Genomic DNA, 25,843 nt, shown 5'->3' with positions numbered 1-25,843 from the left:
GGCTGCCTATCCATGGACCACAGAGTCCACAATCCTTTTGCAGAAAAGATGTGGCTATGGAGAAGTTAGATGACCCCAGGAAGAGCTGCTGTTGCCTTTTGTTGTTCTCAGCTGCAGCATTCAGACTTACTGTTAGGTCATTCTGTGGTGTACTCCACAATCTTGTACACAAACACTGGGACTGGTCTGGTGTGCACAGGTGTTCACATGCACGATACACCCTGTAAGCAATGGTAACCAATGTAAGAATGGTAGAACGCTGATGTGTCAGGTTCCTGCCCTGCTATGCAGAGTGCAAAGTCATTCTTAGCCTACCTTTCCTCCCCTTCATTGCTGTAGTTGCAAAAGCAGCTTCCTTAAAACTAGTAAAACAAATTTACACACTGCAGCTGCAAGGATGACTTAGTTAAATCATATCAAGACATGTACAATAACTTTGATATAACACTTTTTAAACGATTCTATACTCAATGAGATAATTCAGAATCTTCAGTGTAACTTCTGTAGTTAATGTGTGTAGCTTAGAAATAAAAATAAATCATATACATACCTCCTGGAATTCAATATACTTTCTCAGGAGTGATGGGTTGCTTGGTCTTTTCAAGCCCTGGTCCCTTCTGATTGTTTGAGCTAATAGTACAAGTGCTTGTGCTTGTCGTAGTGAAGAGTTGTGACACTGAATCCGTGAATTCAGGGAGACCCAATCCCAGAGTCTGTGTTACTTCTTGACAGTATTCTACATGTTTAAAGGGAAGGATAACTTGGTGAGTGATTTCAGCTGAAAAATACTTGTTTCATGCTGAAGCATCACAAGGAATCTTGGGGAGATGTGGCTAGTGCCGAAGAGCTACTTATGATAAAACAAATGAAAATTTGAAACAACTCTCAACTGAGTAGTGCTCAAAGATGTGCTTTATGAGTGTTTTGTGCAGTAGTGTTCCCACTCTGTATTTAGCGTAGTTTTAAAAGAGACCAAATAGACTCTTGGGCTAACCAAAAGATCATCAAAACACAGTTTTCAGATAACTCAACTACTGTTTAATTGTGTAGGTTTGTACATTTTCTTTTGTATCATAGAATCACAGAATATCCTGAGTTGGAAGGGACCCGCAAGGATCATCAAGTCCAGCTCCACGTAGGATCATTCTAAAACCAGAATATGTCTGACAGCATTGTCCAGATGCTTCTTGAACTCCAGCAAACTCAGTGCTATGACCACTGCTCTGGGGAGGCTGCCATTTTAAAATCTGTCATTTCAAAAATTCTTTCTATCCAGTTGCAGAAATGCCTGCCAAAAAAAAGCAAACAAAAAAAAAAAACAAAAAAACAAACCAAGAGAAGAAATGTGTATTAGAGCACACATTTAAAATATCTTTTATCCTTTTTTAGTGGCAAAGCAACACTTTTGGTCATATTCATCTGTTAGATCTCCTTATGCCTAATGTGAATACAAAGAGAACTTGTTACATGCTTCTCATTTACTGGTTTATTTTTCATTCTCTGGAATCCCAGTGAGCTCCAGCTAAGCTCCACAAAATGCTGCCTTGAAAGAAAAGGTTAGGAAAATTTAGAACAAAATCCACCAAATAATCCGTAGTCTACAAACTTGAAATGAAATAGTATCAATAGTCAAATCATCATCAAAAAAAAAACCCTTTACTGAGGTTTTGTGAAACTACATCTGTCAGCTGCAGACAAAGCCTTAATTTGGTGAGAGATGATGATGGCATGCCTGTCTGAGAGTCAGTCTGTACCACAGAAAGCACCAGGATTTCTGTCAGGCTGATCCTCGTAGAATTTTATTGCTATGAGAAAAAAAAAAAGCCAAACAGATGAATCCTAGTTACCAGCATCATGGAATGGCTTTGAACAATAGTAATCAAGTCCAGCTTTTTACTGCAGTTTTATGTTTTTAAAAGAATGAGGCATATGGGAGATATTACTTTAGCCAATGTTGAGACAAGCGCTAGAATTTCTGTGCAAAATGGTTACAGGGATACTTTTATTCAACTTGTACCCTTTTTAAAAGATTTGTGTTTATTTTGAGATTTAAAATTCTTACAGCCTTTTTTCTACATGTGCAATCTGCAGAAAATATATGAGAGAATGTGCTTTCCATGAGTCTCTAATCATGTGGAATGTTATCCAAATGAAGCCACTTCATAGACGTCTCGAACTGCAAGGATTACATTAGTCTTGACCATGTGCAAACTTAGTGATCAGAAGGAAGTCAAGCAGCAGGAGATCGAAGTGCAGGTAGACTTTTTCAGTTGGAAGGATTAAGCCTTGGGAAGATCATTACCAGAGCATCTCACAAAACTGGGAACCAGGCAGTGAGAGGATGAGATTCCACAAACTGTGTGTAGTAATGCATTAGGAGCTTCAAGGATGAGTAAAGGCTCAAGAAAGGCAAAATCCATCTTTGTACAAAATGTGCTATAGGCTAGGCTCAGTAAAAGGACATGAGTGATTTCCAGAGCAAAGAACAAAACCTCTGTCCAGCTCAGGAGAGAATCTGATGCTTCCTCACATTTGTATGGAACTTCCATGCAATCACAGAATCCTGATGATCTAAAGCTGAAAGGAGGGCAATCAAGCAGGTACCTAGCTCAGTGTGTGCAATACGCAACTCTAAGGAAAATACAGATGATGGGAATGGAGTGCAACAGCAGATACCTCATCAGCTATATTTAGATGTCTCTAGAGACTTGGGATTCCCCATCTGGGATCTCCTGTGGAACCTACATTTTTCATTCAAAGAGCTGAGCAGCAATTACAATCCATCTTTACAGAAAAGCTAGAAGACACACCCCAACTTCATATTGATTAAAGTTTTTGATTCAGCACTCAGCAGACCTGTTTTCCTTTCTTTGGTTTTTGCCCTGTGTTAGAAGGCTCTGTGCTCCCATGTTTGTCAGGAGTCACACTGAGAAGCTGCATGGGACAAGAGCAGTTTATGTCTCTTGCTGAAAGTGGGCCACTGTCCTGTGCAGAACACAGCTGAGCCTGCCTGCACCTGATGCTGAGGCACACTGGGGACAGATAATCCCTTTCAGAGCTATTTTTATGTATTATCTATAGAATGAAGTCAGATTACATCCTGTTTCCAGGGGAATAGGTACAGTTAGATGCCTTCTTGAATTTTCCACAGATGATCCTAGATCATCTGCATCCAGAGTGAATGCATTTGCTTTTCTAAATGTTAAAGAGAGGGGAAAAAAAAAAAGTCTTAAAAAAAGAGCATTTTTTCCTTCCTTGGTTGCATTAAATATTGTCTATCATTGTGTTTTGCAAGGTGACTGACTCACCTGCTGTACTACCAGAGTACTATAAGGGGAATTGCTTTTTTAGCCTGTTCCTGGAAAAGGCATATTTCTGTATTTTCAAAGCTTATTTCCATCCAGGTTTTGCACTGAAACTATATGTGCTGAATTTCATTTCTAGAAAATAGAAAGCCTAAGTATTCAGAAATGCTTAATTAAGTAGTGTGTAATGCTAGTGACATAGGTAACAATGTAAGACAAAAGGCAGAGAATGTACTTAGGAAGAGAATCTATATTTAAATCCTTTTTCACAGCCACTTAGAAATTAAATTTTGAGTATTAATTCTCTAGCTGATTGTAAAGGAAGTGTTTGTGCAAGTGTGAAATAAATTACAAGGTAAGTTGTAGGGTAAAGTATGCATATTTCTTTCCAGACAGAAAAATTTCCAGAAGGTATCTCCATTCTTCAGAAGTTTTTGATACTATATCTTGAAATAGAAAGGTTAATGACAAGAGTATATGAAGAAAAAAAGAGACTTTAGTGCTTCCATTTAAAAAGCTCATGGTATCCATTTCATTTGGGAGTGCTCTGCTCTGCAGGTACATGGACAGCCTGAACAGTTCACTTCCAACCTCACTGCAGCCCAGGAGGTAGTGCAGAAATGGCTCTTTCTTTGGAAGAGAAATATCTGTCATCTGCTCTCTAATCATATCCAGTGCACACTGGTGTTTCGCAAAATACATCTGCAGCTCTGTTGGTTTCATGTTGGAGAGAGGGATGCTCAAGTGGCAGCATGGTCTAGCACAGCAACTTTCTGGAGGAAACAGAAGAGCCAGGGGATGAAAGGGGCAGGGTTATGCTTCTGAGTAATGTGCTGTAACCTATAATGACTACTTAATACATCTTCCCTTGCCTCTGTGCCTTATACAGCAAGATGCCCAAGACTCGTAGAAGGCAGGAGTCAGAACAAGCATGGTTTCATAGCCTTATGGATACATATGCATACCTACGATCTGCATTTGTCTTTGTTTAAATCTTATAATAACCATGGGTAGCATAATGCTTACATGAAAACAGCAATATGCTTACAAAAAACAGAAGGCTGCTAGAGGGTGTCATGAGATTGCAATAGCAAGCTGTCAGCATGGCTTGCTGAGCTCAGATATTTATCAATGAGTATATGAATGAATGAACAATACATGACTGATGTTTGACATCTCATCAATAATGCTCCGTACAAGAGAACTTATGCAGTGACTTCAGATGTGTGCAGTAGATATTATGGCATAATAATACAGAATCTTATTCCTTACAGTCCAATTTGGCCTACTCTGAAGTTTCTTCTTGTTTTCTTACTACTTCAGAACTTTTAGTAAATTAATATACTTCTCTTTTCAGTGTTCTGTTTCCTGTGGGAAAGGTTTGAAGCATCGTGATGTGCATTGTTTTAATAGCTTCCAGGCTAAAATAGAGGATGAAAACTGCAGACATTTAAAAAGACCACGGACATACAAAATCTGTAGAGCCGGAAGATGTCCTGCCTGGAAAGCCAGCGGATGGAAAGAAGTATGTAAAATTGCCATAATTTTGTTCTTCTCTTCTATAATGGTACTTGGCAAGATCGTATTCATAACATAGTTGCTTCAGTGAAAGGGAGTGTCAGCAAGATTAAATCTAGAAATTAAAAGTTCATTGTTTTTCCTTTCTGTCTTTTTTTCTGTCTTTTACAATTTACAAGAAATAGATCAGCGATAGTATGAAATGCTCCAAACAGATTTTGGTTATGTGATTCATTTGGTTATGTGATTCATTTTAGTTTCACTCTCCTGTATTAAGCCATCAGTGAAAAATTTCAGAATTACAATAGAAATTCCTGCTTCAGAAAAACAAACAAACAAACAAACAAAAAAAACCCAACCAAATTAAAAAAAAGAACTGATAAATAATTGGTACTAGCAGATACACAGAGAGTTTGAACTGCTGGCTGTCAAGAGAAAGAGGTGCAATAAAGATCAGGCTGCTCCCCAAAATGGGCTACAAGCAGAGATTTTACAAAGGGGAAGAATGTTCTCCAGAGTTAACTCATAAAACATGGTTTTATGTTTATGGTTAAATAGGTATTTTATTCTCTTTTTGAGAAACTGAACTAATTCACATGTCCTGATGAAACTGATGCATCTAAGTTTAAGCACCAGAGAAACTGCTAGGCTTTAACACTCCAACTGAAAACCAAGAATAAAAAACCCATTAACTTTGAAGAACTGGGTCTGTGCTAATAACCCAAGCATTAAAGACCATACCCCAAGTACCTCCCCTATGAGGACAGGCTGAGAGAGCTGCGGCTCTTCAGCTTGGAGAAGTGAAGGCACTGAGGGGACCTTATAGAGGCCTTCCAGAACCTGAAGGGGGTACTTCAGGAAAGCTGGGAAGTGGCTTTTTATAAGGGCAGGTAGTGACAGAAGGAGGAGAAAAGGCTTTAAACTGGAAAAGGGTAGATTGAGACTAGGTATTAGAAAGATATTATTTATTGTGAGGGTGGTGAGGTTGTCCAGAGAAGTTGTCCAGACCCTCTCTCTAGAAGCACTCAAGGCCAGGCTGGATGGGACTCTGAGCAACCTGTTCTAGTGAAAGGTGTCCCTGCCTACAGCAAGGAGGTTGGAACTAGGTGATCTTAGAGGTCCCTTCCAACTCCCAACATCAAACCATTCTATGAGTCTACCTGAGCGGCGAGTGTAAAAGTAGTATTACAGAAAGAGATACACTCTGGTGTTATCTAGCCTTAATGATTCCATGATTCTCTGAATCATTGAAAAAACCCAGACTGACCTTTTAGAAGATAATATGGAGCCTTTAGTTATTGCAGGTTGTAAGCTCAGTTCCAAAACAGTGGTGATAAAAGGCAGGGTGCTATTTATTACTGATCTCAATTTGGCCACATTTCATTGGCCACTCCTTCCAGAAGGAGTCCAGCAGAGGGCCGCAAAGATGATAAAAGGCCTGGAGCAGCCTAGGCAAAAGAAGACTGAGGGGAGATCTGATTAATGTTTGTAAATATCTAAAGGAAAGTGGGAGGCAAATGGATGAGAGCAGGCTCTTCTCAGTGATGCGTAGTGATAGGACAAGGACCAATGGCCTAAAACTTGAACTCAGGATGTTCCACACAAACGTGGAAGAACTTCTTTATGGTGATGGAGCACAGGAACAGGCTGCCCAGACAGGTTGTGGAGTCTCCTTCCATGGAGACACACAAGATCCATCTGGATGCCTACTTGTGTGACCTATTGTTGGGAACTTGCTTTAGCAGGCTGTTGGACTTGATGATTTCTTGAGATCCTTTCTAAGGCCTGCAATTCTGTTATTTTGTGATTTGATAGATTGGTTTCTCCTTCATGATTAGGTTGAGTCATTGGGTGGGTTCTGGGGCCTTGTTGTGCTTCTGACTGCGGTAAAATGGAATGTTTATTACAGCATATCCTGGCATTGTAATAAGCTAACTGACAAAGAAGAAGGAAAAGAGATGTAGGGTAGGTAGGATTTGAATCCTTTAAGTTCATCATGATCTGAAATACTTAGTGCTACTTCAAAAGGCTGCGCCATTTGCAAGATATTTCTTCATTGAAATACTGAGGTTCTTTCTTTTCTATTTTAATGTTTGCATTTTAAAAAAACAGGCAAGATTGTCATTCTTTAGTTTAATAATGGAATGAGGTAAGTTCTAAACTTTCAGTTGTGTGATCTCGCAAAATCTTTAACTCCTCGTTTGCATGTGCATACACTGATTTTATTCCTACTATGAAGCAAGATAAGGAGACAGAGCAAACTAGGCAAGGTGGATGCATTTTTTTTTCCATATATCTTACAGGATATATCTGATATCTTTTATTTTAATTCGAATGTACATTTTCACAATAAATTTATTCAGATAATACAGCAGAGTCAGTGAAGTGCAAGAATGCTGAATAATGGAGATGTACCCCATTCTGTTGACCGTTTCATTTCACAATTACACGATCATTTTTAGTGTTCTGTATCCTGTGGTGTGGGGATTCAGCAGAGGGACATCTACTGTCAGGTGAAGGGCCTGGGTAAAGTGAGTGAAGCAATGTGCAACCACGATGCCCGGCCCGCTGACCACAGGCCCTGTTGGCTGCCTGCCTGCACACGGTACCACTGGCTGGCAGATGGATGGGAGAATGTAAGTAACACTTTCAATTTCGATCTATATTTGATGCAAAGAGTTTTCTTATTTTTTTTCACTTTTGGATACCTTTCTAGTAGCCATTACATTGCAGAATAGCAGTTGAATGTTCTTTTACCAGAAAAATATATTTTTGGTGCGTGAGAGTGGATTTTCCTTTCCTATCAAATACTTCCATATTCCAGCTGGGTATTCACTGCTCTCCACAACAAATGCACCATGCTCCACTACATCATCTCACTACTTCATAACTTCTTCCACATTTTTATTGCTGTTTGCTTGAAATTCCTGTGCTCAATTCCTTTCTCATCAAATTCATATATAACCCCGCATATCTTGCATTAATACTAGTTCTACAAGTACTTATCCATCTGTGTTCCCCTCCTGTATTCCCCCCTTGAGTACTATGTACTCAAATTTGGAATATTTTGCCCAGCTGTCTCTGCTCTGAGGGCTCATGTGTCATTTCCTTACTCCACTGGTCACAGTATATCAGAAAAGTCTCCAGATCTGTATCTCACAGCTGGGAAGCTTGCTGTTATCAATAACCAACATTCTCATATCAAATATGCATTTTCATACTAAAAATAAGAATCCTTACCAAAATAATATATAAAATGCTCTTCTGCCTGTTCTCATTGCCTAATGATTGGATTATCCCTAGTATGCCTAATATTCTGGGCTGTTCCATGCCATTAAAAGATGAGGTATTCCTGTAGCTACACCAGCCAACTGGATTCACACTCCATCCCCTGACGCAAGTCCATACACGTGTGCCTTCTGAATGGAGTTTTTAAAGGCTTTTTTAAAGGCTTAATGGACATATGCACCGCTGCTGAGGTACATTTGCTTGTAGATCTTCTGATCTTCTGATTGGGCTCTTGTTTACATTCCTGATTCTCTCTGACTTTCTGCCATACTGTTTGTGGCCTCACCATTTCACGAAAGTAGGGAATCAATCAGGTTGCAAGATTAGGGGGTTGCAAGACTTGGGTGTTAGCACCTTACTTCTGCCTAATGCAATAGAATTTTTGTCATGTTTTATTTCTCAAAAAGCCCTGCCAATTAACGGAGTGATGAGAGGCTGTTCCCTGGTGTACTAACACTGTTGCTTTTCCATGTCAGTAACATATCACTGATTGTTTTACCCTTCAATTCTTGTTCACTTTCTTTTCATCATAAAGATTGTTTACTTGGCTCTCAGCTTGTTCAGGGCTTTTTCATCAGGTGAGGTTTGTAAGCCCACATGTACGTTTTGCAGCTTCTTTCAACAGCATACTTACCTCAGTGAAATTTGCAAAGCTGTTCCTTGGGCATCAATGCTTTCTCATCAAGAGGACACCAATGTGGGGAGAGCACTTTGTAGCTGGAAGGCAGGGCTGACATCAGGGTGGCCCAGACAAGATGGAAGAACAGAATGACAACAGCTTTATGAATTTCAACAAAACAAAAGTGGAACATAGTCTGGGGAATGAAGACCCCCTAAGGAGGAACAGCCCAGAGCCTGGTGACAGCCGCCAGTAGGCCAGTTGTGTTCCTGGAGCAGTGATGGCCAGCAGCCTCTGGGCTGTATCAACAGGGATACTGCCAGGAGACCAAACAAAGTGATCATCTCCTGTTTCTCAGCACTTGTTAGATCTTGCCTAGCTTCTACACCCAGTTCTGGTGGCCCAGTGTAAGAAAGACACTGAGAAATGGGAGCACATTCAGCAAAAATCCTGCAGGCTGACGGGGGCTGAGCACCTGCTGCTGAGCAGAGGCTGAAGGGACCAGGAGAAGTGGTAGTTCGTGGGAAATGTGGCAGGAGCCTTCTAATATCTGCAAAGAAGTTGCCAAGATGAAACCAGGCTTCACAGTGCTATGGGGTATATAGATGCAACAGGAGGAAGGTGAAGCCAGAGGTTCACTGGACGTTGTGAAGAACGTTTTCTCAGTGAAGACAACTGAAGTAGTGGAATGGACCACCTAAAGAAGATCTTGCAGTCTCTTCAAGGTTTTCAAGGAAATTTGATAATATTGGAGGTTATATCTAGCAGAGCTGCTCTACCTTACAGCATCTGTTTTCTGTACTTCAGGTTGCCACTTTGACTCAGTAATATTAGAATTTGAACAATAGCTTTGACCTATACATCAAACCTTGGCAAGTCTTCTAATTGACTGTGACTTGGTCCAAATTTCTGTTAAATTATGTTCAGGTCTCTGACTAGAATCAACAGGCAGTAAGTAAGCAATGGTATTGGTTATTGCATCTGCTGAGACTGGAGTTTGTGTATTTGAGCCTGCCTTTTTCATCACAACAGGTTAGTTTCAGTGTCCAGAGCAGTTTTGTTTCCTTTTGCTCTATCAGTGTAATATTGTGTACATGCTTCTAGGGATTCCTTATGTTTTGTTTTCAAGACCAAGCTATTCATTTCATGTTTCACTGAAATCCTATTTTGACTTTTCATACAGAAGAGCTTTTTCACTTACCCTATCATTTAGCCTGACATATTTATTTTCTGCTCCATTTCACCCACCAGTTACAGTGTCATGTCATGAAGTGCTATTCTGTTTTTTTTTTACAGCTGATTGGAGGTATCTGAACACTAAAAACAAAGGGATTTTGATTCAGTACATAATTCAGTCCAACAATGATAACAGATTTCATATAGGTTGTTGCTGTGTGGGCCTTAATGATGTGTGACAATTGGCAAATAGCCTTACTCTGTAAATAACTTGTTTAGGTACACAAACTGTGATTGTTTTTCTCGTGCTCAGTGCTCAACGTCATATAGAAGAAAGGAAATACACCAGAAGGTTAAGTGTGTGGATGAAAACCAGATCCAAGTGGATGAAAGCTTCTGCAATCCTGCCACAAAACCTCCATCCATCAAAAACTGCAGGAGAGCTCCCTCCAAATATGTTGTGCTCACAGGAGAATTGTCACAGGTAAACTAATGATTTTGCTTACATCTCTTTTGTGTAACTTTACACTGAATGGTATCATACTGTTGTAAAACGTTCAGAGAGGGGAAAAAAAAAAAAAAAAGCATATTTTCATCTGAATTAGAGTGCCCCTTACCACAGGGCTTCTCAGGGAAATGTCCTTATGGGACAATCTCACTGAAGCAAACAGAAATCTTTTCCTTGATTTAAATGAAATGTGGGCTCAATCTCTTGTTTTCCTTGCACTACTGACATGTGTATGTGTATGTGCACATTGCAGCTGAGAGGGAACTGCTCTGTAAGCTCTGACAAGAGCTGCATACAATGTCCTATCTCCTTGCGTGCGCTATTGCAGCAGACCTCAACTTCTGCACACTGTTTAACCAATATGGCGTGCATCAGGTTATATGATTTTGCCAGAACAAGGGTCGGAAATGACTTATCTGTGTTTGCAATGCTGTGAGAAGGTTCAGCTCCACAGGAATAACATCAATACTTGGGATTCTGTTCTAGTGTTCAGCCAGCTGCGGGTTGGATTACCAACAGAGGATCACATACTGTGTTGGAATCCATTCTGTTCAAAACAAGCACGCCTACGGCCTTCGAAATGTGGCATATCGCGAATGCCCAGTGACACCCTCCCCATACATTTATTACTGTAATATCAAAGGATGCTCACAAGCAGCTACCTGGAGAGTGGGGAAGTGGACCAAGGTGAGTACAGATGTGCAAGCTGATTTTTGCTACCTGCCTCAAAAACAAATGGCTGCCAAGGCATTCACTGAAATACTTCTGTCAATTATTAACTGCCTTCTAAACTAACTGCTGATTGCTCTCCTTGTCTAGTGCTCAGTGTCTTGTGGAGCAGGGGTAAAGGAGAGAACAGTGGAGTGTATGACTGAAAATGGCTTATCCAGTGACTTGTGCCTGCCACATTTAAAACCAGATACCAGGAGGATCTGCCATGCAGAGGAATGTAAGTGACAGCTGTACTTGTTAGATGAACTTCATGTTTTCCGAGCTGATTTATACAAAAACAATGAACATATTTAGAGCATAATTATGGAAAACTAAGTACTAAAAATGCATTCTATCTATGAAATATTAATATGATTTAATCATTCATTTTGAAGGTGAAATTATTACCACCTGCAAAGATATCCAGATTAGAAAAGGGATGAGAAAAGACGGTGAATACCTACTCAACATTAAAGGAAGGATGATAAAAGTATGCTTAATATTTGAGTTTTTATGAACACAATTTTATTAAGTAATACTTTTCTCATAAAGATTTTGCTAAAGGTCTATATTTGCTCTTGCAGATCTATTGTTCAGACATGCACTTAGACAATCCCAAAGAATATTTGACGTTGGTAAAAGGAGAAGCAGACAATTTCTCTGAAGTGTATGGACTCAGGTAAGAAAAAAAAAAAAAGTGGTTTTGTAAATTCATTAAGTGCATTTATTTCTTCCTAAATAAATCAGTAGAATAATACTTACCTGTGGTAAGAACAGATTAATATAATTTATTTTCCTCGATTTTCTGTTTTGAATATCTAGACTTACAAACACACCTGCAGAAATGTGGATATTTCCAAGCTGGACTTGAGATAGTTGCAATAAATGATCATGGTTTTTTGTTTTTTTTTTCTATCTTGACTTCAGAAATGGCTTCAATCCACACTGATATTTCAGTTGAGCTGAGCTAATAGCTGAATTTCACGTTCAGTAATTGTTTAATATTCTGTAGGTGGCATAATGCAATACAGCTATTTTTCACTACAGTATTCTGTTATGGAAAAATGTCAAATGGAAAACTAAATCTTTGCTATTCTCTAGGTTACAGAATCCATATGAATGTCCTTTCAATGGAAGCAGGAGGCAAGACTGTGCCTGTCGAAATGATTACCTTGCAGCTGGCTTCACGGTTTTTAGCAAAATAAGATTTGATGTCGCCTCCATGCAAATTAAAAGTAAGCATTTTGGCAGTTTTAGCCAGTGTGAGCCTTCTGTTGATATTGTGCATGGCTGTGATTAGAGAATTATCGCTTCAATTCACTGTGGATCTAGTAATGCCATTCCTGACAAACAAAATTTGTGTTTTCTTTATGACTTCAGTGGAAATATCAAAGAAGAAAAAAAAACACACACAAGAAACAGAGAAACAATTCCTATGTTAGTCTGTCCCAAGTAGTCAAATGACCTGAATTTTGCATTTGCTTATTTCATTTACATATGAATTAGATTCAGTTTCAAAGATTTTGTTTCCGTTATTCCATTTCCTCTAATTCATTGGCATATTTTTCTTGAGAAGGTTGAGAACAGTGCCATGTCGTACACAGTCCCTTTCAGACTAAAGGGACTGGAAATCTTGCAACACTTTCAAGCCCCTGCCTGAAGATGGCAAACTGGGCCACAGCCAGCTCATGTGGAGCTACGTCCAGCTGCATATCCTCCTATCTTCACTGTGTCTCAAAGCGCAAACTGGGCTTGTAGATTTGATTCATGTGGCATAAGCTGCAATGGACAATGTAAAACATAGTTTATTTAAAAAAAAAAAAAAAAAAAAGAATTGTCTTTTTCACACTGTTTTCACCTGAGATTCTAATATTTGAATGCAGTATTTTCGGTGTTGAGTAATTTTCTGTTTTCTAGCCACAGATTTTCTTTTTGCTCAGACTATACTTGGGAGAGCAGTTCCGTTTGCTACAGCTGGAGATTGCTACAGTGCTGCCAGATGTCCTCAGGTATTTATGATTTCTCTCCCCTTGAAAAAAGAAAAAAAGTTTTACTGATTTAGTGCTGCAAGGTTCTAAATTTCTGAAATTCGTTCTGCCTGGTGTGTGTGTGACATTAATAAGTGCTTTTTCTTACTCCTTCCTCTGTTCCATCATCTGCTTTTTTCTGTTTCTACCACAAACTGTATGCCTTTGAGAACTATCAGAGGAAATCAACCTTGTTTAGCTGCTGAATTCAATGTCAGTGTTTTAGTTTGGAATGGCTGAGGCTTCTCAAGTGAATGTCTTTGTGTCCCAGCTTTCTGTTTGTTGGTTCATGCCATGGAGCAGTGTTGGGACGCATGAACTGGATGCCCTCTGGATGAAACTGAATCAAATGATGAGTTCCAGAAGGGCCATATGTGCTCCAACTGCTGATGAGAACTCAGTCTATGGGACTAGATGAGAGTTAGTCCAGTGTAAAATCTGATTTGTCTACTGTATATGGACATGAGGTTCTTGACTTTTTCACTTCACCGTTTTGCTCATACTGCAGTCTACTCCTTGCTAATGCAGTTATAGCCCTAGCATAATCTAGTCAACCAAGGCTGTCTTTGGAGTCTATTGGAAGAAATGGGAGTCCCTAGAAAATGGTTCATAGACTCTTACCACATTAGAAACCTTAGGATATCCTAAGGTGTCTGATAATGACCTCGAGATCATCTTCTGGAAGTGCATATTTATTTTCACTCATTATAAAGGAAGATAAAGCCAATAAGCTCAAAACTTGCATGGAAGTGAATATTTGTTGTCTATCTAACCTGGATGCCTAAGCTTAAGACAGGCTGTGTGGGAGGATGCATTCAAGGGCAGACAGAGACCTACCAACTTAGGTACAAATGAAGTGCTTAAGTTAGGCAAACTTAACCTTTGGCAAGAAAACTGTTGGAGTTCTTTACAGTATTGAATACCTTCAACATTCAGACTCTGGGCTCGGTGCAGTACATATCTACTTGTGATCAGTAACTTTTGTCAGGAAGTCATTCTGCTTATGTGTTTTTTGCACTGATGTATTTTCATTTGTGAATTAGCATTGAAACTAACCCCTGTGTTAAACCCCTGCAGACAAAAAGTGTCCATTCATTCATTCATTTATTTTTACAAAACATAACCCTATGAACGTATTTATGTTGGGCTTGTTAACTGTGGGAAACATTCCACACCATTTGTATGAATTTCCTCCAGATGCTTTATTCATTCATGGAAATGTCCTTTTCCAGCCTTCAAAGAACTATCTACCCAATCGATATTTGCTTATGTTAGTGCATCCTGAGCGTAGGAGTGCTATCAACATATCAAATCTGTGTAGAAATGCACTTGAAACAAATCTGCCATAACAAACGTAAGACTGAATTTTTAGAAAGGAATTTCAATGACTTTCAAGAATAAAGACTGAATGATGTATTTTTACACATATAAAACATATTAAACATACACAGATCTTTTGTATACATATATATATATCACTGGCAATATTAAAAATAAAATATGAAAGCTGAAATACATAATGGAGATTTTATCTTTGCTAAACATTTGATATTGGGATTTAAGCAATTTTTATAGTCTGAAATCAGAAATTCAGGCCTTTGAGAATTGTATGTGGGTGGCTGGAAATTTTCAGATTAGAGTTCTGCCTAAACCAACACTTAGGCTCTTTGTGGAGGTAGCACTTACTTTTCCACACATTGCTCTTCTGTGTAGATATAATTTAATCATTTTCTATTCCCAGGTTTGTTTACTAGCTTTTAAATTATTTTTCTTGTCCTCATATGAACCATCTGTGTTATGAAGATCGTTTTCAGACTATTTATTTGCATAAGCAAGGACTTCAGAATCAATAAAATATTTTGAATGGTTTGTATAGCAAAGCATACTATTTAGCAACAAATGTATTTGTTTTATCCTCCGTTTATGTTCATGTTCAGTTATGTTATAAAGTATACAGAGAAAGAAATGGGAGATGATATAATAACGATGCTTGGGCAGTTTGCGTGCAAAGGTTTGAGACCTGGATGGCTAAGAAGTGATTTATCTCCAATTTCCAGACAACATCAGGACCTGACCGTGTTGTCTCCTAAAAGTTCAGGCGCTTAGAAATGTCTTTCAAGAAAATCAGCCTCACTCTTGCATATTGCATGTACATAATTTTTGTAAATTTAATTTAAATATGTAGCAAGGAGGCTAAAATAATTTGAATTAACTGATCATTGAATCATAGAATCATAGAACATCTTGGGTTGAAAAGGACCATAATGATCATCTAGTTTCAAACCCTCTACTAGTGCAGGGTCAAACCACCAGACCAGGCTGCCCAGAGCCACATCCAGCCTGGCCTTGAATGCCTCCAGGGATGGGGCATCCACAGCCTCCTTGGGCAACCTGTTCCAGTGTGTCACCACCCTCTCTGTGAAAAACTTCCTCCTAATATCTAACTTAAATTTCCCCTGTCTCAGTTTAAAACCATTCCCCCTTTTCCTATCACTGTCCACCCTAATAAACAGTCATACCCCCTCCTGTTTATATGCTGTCTTCCAAGAATTGGAAGGCTGCAATGAGATCTCCCCGGAGCCTTCTCTTCTCCAAGCTAAACAAGTCCTGTTCCCTCAACCCTTCTTCATAGAAGAGGTGCTCCAGCCTAATCAACTGATGTCAGTTCTGCACTCAGACTTTGCAAACAGGTGCTACTCACTACAGAATAACTGGTTCATGTGCTTTTGTGTCACGAGAGTCAAAAGATAGGAAATAACTTGATGTATCTAAACCAGGAGAGCTATGCATCTTTGAGTACTTAATGTCCAGATATAACCTAACCTATGAGTGTTTTAGTATTCTGAACTCTGTTTATCAGTTCTGTACTTTACCTTTTGTTTTTGTTTTGTTAGGGCCAGTTCAGCATTAATTTGGCTGGTACAGGTCTGAGATTATCCAGTACTGTTAGGTGGATGGCTCAGGGCAACTATGCAACCGCTGACATACACAAATCCCATGTAAGTCAACACTGTTTTATTTACCTGCTATTATAAAATATTATGCCTCTGGATGTGCTGATGATGACTCTAAATAATATAGCAAATAAATAAATATGGCAATAATAATAATATAGGAAATAAATAGCAAAGCTATTTATTAATAAAATACAGTGCTCAAGGCCACTGATCTATCTAAATGTTCTTACAAGCGCAGTATGAGGCCTGATAAACTAATCTTAAAGATATCACAACATGTTTAATCACACTTCTTGCAATCTAATCCAGATAGCACTGCCTACCTAGCTTTCTCTTACTGGTTTTAAAAGCCTATTGTCACGTTGATTGGGTTCATTGAAAATTTGGAGGTGCCTAATATTGCCTTATACAAAATACCATTTTATTGAAGATACATACTGCAGGAGTTGCTTCCAACTTGTCTCATAGTAGAAACCAAAAGACCAACTGAAGAGGAGAAGTAAACAAGCACAGTTAATAAAAATACTGCATACCAAGCTAGATTGGAAGGTATACAACAATAATGATAAAGGATTTCTCTGCCTGTTCTGTTAATTAAATGCTATCATCTCTAGATTTAGTAATTGTAGGTTTGATCTGTAAAATGTCTATTGTGTGCAAACCTCAAGAAGCATTTCATACAACTGAGATTTCAGCAGCTTCTCTTGATTGACTGTTCTCTCTGTCTAATTTCTAGGATGGTACCAAAATATATGGAAGATGTGGAGGGTTTTGTGGGAAGTGTATTCCTAACACAATTACTGGTCTCCAGCTTCAAATAAAGTGAGAACTCTGATGTGGTAAGAACATCAAAGCAGGAACATCTGTCATTTAGGTGCAAATTGTAGGTGCTGTGTATATACATATTTTTTAATTCTTTCATCTCTGTAATGCTCATTACTGTAATGCTCACTGCTGAGAATTCCTTCCTGTTTTCTTTGGTGTTTATTCAGGGAGGTACTGCCTGTTTATGGGCTAACAAGTGTGTAAATCACAACCTTCAAGTTTTAATGGGGAGACCTCCGTTCTTTGTAAAGTAGAAATGTCAGCAAGTAAATTGCACTCATGTTGCTAACATGCATAACACCTTAAACTGTGCCATAACTGCATTTTTTACTTACAATTAGCCAGTGCAATTCTTTCTGCAATATTCAGTACTTTCTGCACTGATTTTCTTGATTGGCTCTACTAAAATTTGGGAAGGAAAGGAAATGATCGCTACACAGAGAAAACAGCTGGTAATGTCACATACGTGCAACTTTGTGTATCCTTTTAAGAATGTCAATAATTTTCAGCAGGAAAGTACATAACCAGTGTTCTTTCTCCTGAGATAGTTTCTATAGATGTGTGTGTTTCTCTGTCAGTAAAAACATTTTTCCTTGTCCCTCTCGTTAAATCCTTCGTGGTGCTCAAATACTAGCAGTAATGCTGAAAAGTGTGGTTTGACCTTTGTAGTCTCTCTAGCACATGCTAAACATTTAATGCTTAGTATTTCTGTGGTTACAGGAAGAGAAAATAAGAAGTATTGCTTGGAGATCTGATTTTAATCCCTGCCTCTCAACCAAATATACTGTAAAAGCAGTTTATTTGTTGACCATATCACCTTCTGTGTGATTGTCTGAACATGCATTTACTTAAACCCTTTCCACATACACCTTATTGCAGTGGTATATTAGTAATGACTAGTGTGTCTCCCTTTTATATTCCAATTCAATCAGTAACCTTAGTGAAAACTTTGGGCAGCATCATACTCACAGTGTGTTTAGTGTCTCTTTGACTCAGTTTGATTTCTGAATGGTTGTAAATGCAGCTCTAACATCTGCTAATTACAATTATTTCTTCCAGAAAAGTAACTGTGTGATAGAGGGGAAGGATTTGTTGTTTTGCATTACCTTACAGTCCAGAACTGTAGAAGTATGTGCTAACAAAGATAATATGTTTCAGGGGAAATACTCAGGTATTCCAAGCAGAATTTTCTCCATGTCTAGTATCTTATATGATGTAATGGATAACTATACATACTTCTGACAATGTGCATTCTGTAAACCAAATACTTGTTTTGTATGCTGGTAAAATTGGTAGATCAAATGACAACTATATCAGATTTTTACCCACAAAGAGCTAACCATAAATTAGTAATATGTATTAATTAAAAACAATACTGTACCACATAAGTGTAAGCAGCTACATTTTAGATAACACAAGTAGGTAATTATTTTTTTTATCTCTGCATCAGAAATGTATTTTTGCACTATGTGCCTTGTATTAATTGTAAAAGTTATTAAGAATTTTAAACATTATTTTCCTAGAAATTTTTATGTTTATAATTAAAGTCTTGTAATTTATAAAGTATTTATATAATAAATATGCTTGTGTGAATGGTACTTGTATACTTCTTCTTTTTAATCAAATGCTCAGCACAAAATGTTGCAAAACTATGTTGACTTGTTTGTGCACAGAATAATTACGATACTAATACCTCCTTGCCATGATAGATACAGGTACTGGAATAACTGCTGCACAAGCAGATTATAGTCATGCAGACTTTTTCCCTGGAAGGAAATCCTACTTCAGAGGTGTAAACTCCACATCAGCATGCCCCTACTACAGTGATCATCTGTACCTTTCTTGAGGAGGTTGCTTGTAAATCATTCACTGAAATGATCTACTTCAGTTCTTCCTCTTCCCTCTGCTACACTCAGATCAATTCTTTCGTAGTCTGATCCCTCAATGGTTGCTTTGGCAGGAGGTAAGCTGCAATCTACCTCCATCTACAGGAGGATCGCTTTCTTTTCAACTCTGAAATAGTGATTACAGGCTGGGAATTGCTCAGCTCTTCTGCTGCAAAATCACTGAAAATCCATTATCAAAGTGTCTTTTCACGTCATATTCAACACAGCATTCTTATTCTTATCAGATAATTTTTTAATTTAAATAAATTTTCTATAATTAAAGCATACCCTCTGACTGAGTGCAACTTCTATATGAAACAACGTTGCATTTAAGATTATTTTTTTTAAAGGGGTGGGGGGGCGGGAGCTTGTTTGGGGGTCTTCAGCCCTAGTTTAGGGAGAATCTTGCATGTTCTGACATTGTATGAATTCCTCATATTATGATTCTGATTTATCTGAGAATCAGTGCTTAATCAATCCTTCCATTTAAACTGGTCAGTTTTCATCTTGAGGGGAATTTACAGAAAACACGAGCTTCATGATTGCCTCTGATGAATCTGGAAACTTAGTGATGCTGATGTGTTTATAGGTTCATGTAATAAAAGGTTAGTTATGGGCTGTCTTACAGTATTGTGCTTCTGTTTCTTCCAACTGTTGTGGCTGCAAATGTGCACAGCATCCCAACTGAGTGGGATCCTACCTGAACAGTGGGTTCTGAGCAAGAGGCTGAAGAGTCCACCAAGTGGGTCTGTGCCTGCCAAGCTGCCACTGCTGGTCACAGGCAAGTGGCTCTCCAGATTTCCTGGAGGTTTAGGAGACACTGAATTGTCCCATCACTCATCCATAAGAAGAAAATGAACTAACTGAGGAATGACAATAGCTAGAGAGGATTGTAATATGTTCCCCTGGATATCCTCTATAACGTGTTCAATCTGATCAACATTTGCAAGACATAACTTATATGCATATTAGCACATTGAGCACTTAGCTGACTACTGTATGTTGAATGGACTAGGTATAAAAACCAATTTTTGCTCACCTTCAGCTAATGAAATGTCACTCTGTGTACACTGAAATGATGGCATACTGCCTACGACCTGTTACATCTTATTATGACAGAATCTTTCTTCTGGTTGTGTTTTCCCTACAGTGATATCAGGAGCCAGAAACCCTAGCTTTTGTCCTTCACTGGGTCTCCAGCACAGCTGAAATCATGCTGGAGCACTCTGTCCTCGTGCCCTTTTGTGCCCCCTCCCTGCACAGAGGAACAGAATACACTCAGGTGTTTGATGTAGGACTGATGTAGGTTGTTGTACAAACAGCCCACCCAACATTGAGGGGAACAGCTGCTATTGATTTCAGCAAGTCTATTTGTCTATGAGGATTTTTGATGGCATCTGTATATTTTTCTGTAATATCCAAGAGGCACTTGAGATGATGAAAGAAGCTTTGTGGGTTTTTTTGTTTTTTTTTTTTATTTTTAGTCCTTTAGCCTTGAATGTGGTTAGCATCTCAGATTTGTTTACTATTTGAAATAAAAATTGCACATAACTTGGAGGGGTTTTACATCTTTGCATTTTCATTGATAGAAACACAAGAGATCCCTAAGAAATTCAGGCCCAATATAAAATATTGCTACCTTGCAAATGCTTTCAATGTTTTCCAGGATTTTAAATATGATTAGCAAATGTGTGAAGGGTGGTTGGTTTATGTTCTCATAAAGAAGCAAATAGATTCCTGAAATTTGATGTTCTGCAGCTGTCAAAACCACACTTGTATTGGAAGTGAAATGGAAATAAGCTATAATATTTTAAACTTACATTATAAAAAAACAGAGCAGAAAAATTGTATCCAAAAGTAGTTTTAAAGCAAGATCACTTATTTTTTTAATAGGAAATAATGATTAAAATGAGCATTCTGTATATGCTTTGCAGTTGAGATTCCGTGTCAGCAATAAATGTATGTTGGCTTTATTTATTTACTTACTTATAAATTGAACCAATTCCCAATTGCACTCTAAAGAACCCCTCTAAAGAACACCAGAACCCTTTAAAGAAATTAGTTTTCATGACACAGTGCACTTTCCTATTCTCCTGTGGATGTGGTGCTTGAGTCATGGAATGCCACAGGCTGGCATTAGATGCCTTTATGCTTATTGTACTATTGACTAATTGTAGTATTTGATTCACTTAACACACACAAATTAGGACTGAAACCAGCTGGCAGAGCCAACAGGAGGCAATGTCATCAAGGCTAAAGAGCAGCAGGCCTGGGCAAGAAGTTGCAGCCCAAGGCCTGACTGCTGGTCTGCCTCCTGCTTTGCTCTCTGGCAGTAGCTGGTCATCACCTCCTCAGCCTTTTTCAAGATGACCTTGTTGTATTAAAGAAAATATAGAAGTGGGGGGAGGAAGAGAGGGATCTCATCAGCCTCCCTGTCTCTGCTGTGCGTTGGAAATAGGCTGAATAGATCACAGAAAAAGTAAGATGTTGCTTTTAAAGTGCATTCCTGCTTCACAGTGCTGGCTTCCCTTCAGACAGGGCAGTTACTGTGATAAGAGCAGAGGAAAATTACCCTGTGCGTTTTGTTCAAACAGAAGAACAAGCGATCTGTCTTGGAGCTGAATGTGACATTTAATCTTCTCATCCACAGAAGGTGGTTTTTCTTTTGCACAATTAAGTTTATTTTGCAATAGCAAAGCTTGAGAGGCTTTTCTGGTCTTTGTTTATCCTGGCCTTGGAGAAGCAATCTGTGCTCTGTTTCTGATAAATTTCTCCTCGTGTTCAGTTATGACAGATATTCCTTTGAATTGGCTGTATAAAAATACTGTAGCAGCAGAGCACAGCAAAGATCTAACTGTATTTATGTCTATATTCTGTCTTTAAACATGAACAGCTGTGCATACATTCATCTGTCTCATGTCTGACTGAGCTGCCATCCAGAACCTTTTCCTTTTTAATAAACAAATGTTTCCTTCTTTAATCTGTGTGTGTGTTTTCTCTCAGTTCCTGCAACAAAATTTTCTTGTCTGCATATGTTTTTCAAATCTTATTTGTATAATTAAACAAAGCATGCAGCATGGAGAACCCGCTCTGCTCTCTCTCGCAGCATCTGAAATAAAATAAGCTATTTCTGTCTTGCACACCATTCCTATTTTGTTTTGGAAAGCAAAATCTCACATTCATGAATACTGAAAGGCTCTTTTTGAAATCCCTGCTATATGGTCTTATTTTACAATCTGATTTACAGAAGCAAGGAACCTTCAGAAAGCTCATGCATTTTCTATACGCAAAAGCCTGGAGTAATTCACAGCAGCAGCAGACACCCAGCCTTAGTGGGATCAAATCCTTTTTGCACGTCAGCTGTCTCTGGTGGTTTTTATTGATCTTGATAATGATGCCCACGGTCAGTTCATCATTCCCTGCGAGTTTTGTGATGTTCCTTTGGAAGCTGCAATAATTAACAACGTGGTGCAGAAAACATACTGACATTTGTGCTAGTGAAATCAGGGGGCAGCAAGTTTCTTTTCAGTGTTTTGTACTTAAAATGTCTTGCAGAAATGGCTTGTAAAAATATTTATTTAACACCTCTCTAAAGCAAACAAAGTGCTGCTACTATTTGCATTCCTCGAAGGTCTGCCACTCAAACAAGGCCAAGCAAGCAGCCGCCAGTAGCCCCTTTCATGCGGGTTTACACAGTATTTTTGCCCTTCAGTTTTCTGTCTCAAGTTTATTACTACTACTGCCAGAAAAGGAACACCATCTTCAGCTCGTCAGCCAAATCCCTGCTGGTAGCTTCTGAGAGGGTGGAAAAGAGGAAAAATGCATCGTTTTGCCTCGAAGAGAAAATACAGAAGCGGTTTGTTTGTTATAGAGCTAGCTCAAAAGTGCTACCAGAGTGTGCACAGCAAAAAGAGATTCTTTTACCTTAAGAGCCCCAACTTTTGTGCTAGGGTTAAAGTCTCGTTGCCATTCTTTCTTATATGCTCGAGTATATTTGGTACTCTGCAGCCAAATATTAACAGAGTGATTATCCTGATGGGTCTATGGAGGAGAGTGCTGAGAGGCTTACAAGAGGGAGCTTGTCTTTGGATTGGAAGTGCACCCTTCTGCAGTGAGTTTGCCTGGCCAGCTGTCGACAGCATTGCTTCATATGAAATTCAACATTCAGAATATTTTCGATGAAGCAAAGGAAGTGAACTCCAGAGCTCTGTTCTGAGCAGCAACGTACACCCCTGGCTAAGCAGAGACATGCAGAGGACTTTTTCTCTTAAGTGGAAACACGCTTCCAGCTATCTGAAAAGCTCACCTAGCCCATAATCACAGAAAAGCCCCTCTATTATCAGCGCTATGTTGTTACTACCATAATAAATTATATATAAGCTGTGAGAGTCATGAAATTTTCATTAAAATAAATCTATAGGCAATTCTGTGCTGTTCAGTGTCTTTTCTCTCTGCACGTTTTGTTCTATATACCACAAACACTGTTTCATACCCTTTGGATGAACCTGACATTTCTAGCTGAAACAACTTTCTTTTGGGAAAATTAGTTCTTCAGAAGCTTTACTTCCTGAAAATGTGAGCTAGCCTGTTTTAGTGTTCCTGCCCTATGAACAGATATTGAAACAACCATGAAATGGCCTCAAGTTGCACCAGGGTAAGTTTAGGTTGGATATCAGGAAACACTTCTTTACAGAAAGGGTTGTTAAGCACTGGAATAGGCTCCCCAGGGAGGTGGTTGAGTCACCATCCCTGGTTGTGTTTAAAAACCGTTTGGATGTGGTGCTCAGGGACATGATGTGGAGAGTTGTTAGTTAGGGTAGTATGGTTAGGTCGTGGTTGGACTTGATCTTTAAAGTCTTTTCCAACATGAGCAATTCTACGATTCTATGATTCTATGTATTCAAGTGTTTCTACACACCCCACACCACATGCTTCTTATCAGGCCAATGGTATTTTCCATGCTAGAAGGCAGAATTTGGCACAACGACGAAAAGCGACTTGGCAGAGGGTGCTTTGGGGTTTGATTTTGTAATGTGGTACAGGTTTCTCTGTGATTTGGTGTGCCCCCAGCCCAGTACAATAAGACTTTTGGTTCTGTTCCCACCAAGATGCATTTCTAGCCCTTTGCAGAACCCCAATAACACACAGCAGCAGTTCTGTGCTAGTGCACGGATCCTGCTCCTGCATTTGAGACCTCAGGCTGAAGGCTTGGTTTGGTTCTGTTTCTGTGTATGTGTGTGTGTCTATATATAATTGCAGATAAACACACTCACTAGTAGCTACATTTGCCATAAGGTTTGTTCCTGGTTCTGTGTCTTCCTCTAGTGTTTTGTTCAGGACAAAGCATGCAGTTATTTTTTGTATCTATTTTTCAAAATATACTGTTACTAATAGGAAAACAGGAGAAGTGACGTGACACGTAGAATCTTGTGTTATTTTTGATTTCTTTAATCATGAGTTGTTATTTAAAATTCAAATTTTTAATCTCATTAGAAATGTTGCCAGTTAAATTCCCTATAGCTAAACAGAGCAAGTCACTATGAAGAAAGGAATTTCATGCATATCTGAGAGCATATTTTTCTTTACAGACGGATCTAGCTTTACACTGTGCTGCTAATTTATGCTGCCTGTACCATTTGAGCCACAGCTGAATGATGTGATCAGTGCTGTCCTGAGTACGAGCTAAAAATGTTTGCATATTAGCTGTGAGGATAATGAAGTGCTTTCCTGGCATGCAGGAGACTGAGGCTGTCATTTCTACATAGCTAAAACTAGCAGAGTCTTAAATCTTCCTCCTAAAAAGTTTATGCTCCTAATTGATGAATTGCAGAGCATACCAAAGAATCTCTCTTGCATATATGCATATATGCAAAGCTTGTTAGGCTGGAAAGTAATTTAATTTCTCGCACTGGGTTGCCCTACTTCTTGCTCCAGTGTTGTTGTACTAACTCTTCCTTCAGGAAAGGGCTTATATGTAAACCACAGACACTTCCCCCCATTGTGGATATTGGTGGTCAGGCTGGAGCTCCCACCTTGCATACCCCAGGTCCAGCAATGCTGGATTTCAGTCTGATGGCCCCAGTTTTTCCCCAGGCTCTGTCAAGAAGCACCCTATATGCAGCTGTGGCTCAAATGACCTGGCAGAGCACCTCAGAGTCCAGCATTGGGATATTTACAGTGTTCCTCTCCAGACAAATACTGTTTGTCCCTCTGAAGTTCAGGAGGTGCCTGCCTTTCAGCCTGTTGGAAATAACAAGACAAAGCATGAAAGAAGTCCTCTTCAAATCTCCACTTGTCTTTGTGTTTGCAGCTGTTCTTAGTTTTTATTGCCTGCGGCAAATTTAGCACAAAATCATTGCACAAACTCCAGAGGCTCCAGCAAATAGCGGAGGTCTATTTCATAAAGTCCAGTATAACCAGAGGCCTCGGGCCAGGAGGACAGTAATACACTGAACAATGAAAGATGTAGGGTGACATAGACTGTTAAAAATTGGGAAATAATCTGTTCCACAATTTTCCATCCAGTTCTCTACATATGTCCATTACATTCAATAATAAAGTCCTGACCTTGTGGCTATGTGCAGACTGCTAAGTGGTGGCACATCACAGATCACCCCCTATATGTAGGTCTACAAGTACAGGTGTCCCCATCGAGGCAGAGGTCCCTGCTTACTGCCAGTAGACCCTGGTGCGTGCAGCTCTGGCCATGCCCGCATCCCATCTGCTGTACTGTAGAGGCTACAGCAGCACTGAGAAACATGACACAAGCAGCAAGACAGTATTGGGAGAGCCAAGAGTCCAGTCTATGTGTGGGAAGCCTTAGCTGAGAGCTGGGTCTCTTCTTGTCCCTCTGTTATGCAGCTGATGCTCTTCATCTTGGCTTCAGCATCATCCTTCATATCTGCATTTCCTTCTGCGGCAGAAACCTTTAACATTCCCCTGCAGGGATGAAACACTACTGCATTCCCATGCATGAAGGTGTCCTGCTCTTTCACCATCACCCTTCCCTCTTCTCATTGCTAG

At 39.2% G+C, this 25,843-nt stretch overlaps 1 protein-coding gene across 8 annotated transcripts in view; it reads left to right on the top strand.

Annotated features, from left to right (window-relative positions):
• The window catches only part of ADAMTS20 (ADAM metallopeptidase with thrombospondin type 1 motif 20), an 84,930-nt gene extending 66,397 nt beyond the window's left edge, over positions 1–18,533 (top strand). For 5 of the 8 annotated variants that reach the window (XM_048961075.1, XM_048961064.1, XM_048961107.1 and 2 more), the window contains 11 exons: positions 4,663–4,830; positions 7,286–7,459; positions 10,220–10,390; positions 10,901–11,101; positions 11,234–11,363; positions 11,521–11,615; positions 11,710–11,804; positions 12,227–12,360; positions 13,043–13,134; positions 16,047–16,151; positions 16,846–18,532. In XM_048961075.1, coding sequence (XP_048817032.1) covers positions 4,663–4,830; positions 7,286–7,459; positions 10,220–10,390; positions 10,901–11,101; positions 11,234–11,363; positions 11,521–11,615; positions 11,710–11,804; positions 12,227–12,360; positions 13,043–13,134; positions 16,047–16,151; positions 16,846–16,935 — 1,455 coding nt within the window. In that variant the 3' untranslated portion in view covers positions 16,936–18,532. Of the gene's footprint in view, positions 1–4,662; positions 4,831–7,285; positions 7,460–10,219; positions 10,391–10,900; positions 11,102–11,233; positions 11,364–11,520; positions 11,616–11,689; positions 11,805–12,226; positions 12,361–13,042; positions 16,152–16,845 lie in introns of those variants that run through there. The other 3 variants (XR_007379936.1, XR_007379935.1, XR_007379937.1) reach the window with 3 other exon arrangements.
• The last annotated feature ends 7,310 nt before the right edge of the window (positions 18,534–25,843 follow it).

This window comes from Lagopus muta, chromosome 1 (genome assembly GCF_023343835.1).
Source record: "Lagopus muta isolate bLagMut1 chromosome 1, bLagMut1 primary, whole genome shotgun sequence".
In the NCBI taxonomy this organism is placed as follows: Eukaryota; Metazoa; Chordata; class Aves; order Galliformes; family Phasianidae; genus Lagopus; species Lagopus muta.
Note: the sequence above shows the minus strand (reverse complement) of the source record. Positions and strands in the feature narration are given on the sequence as shown.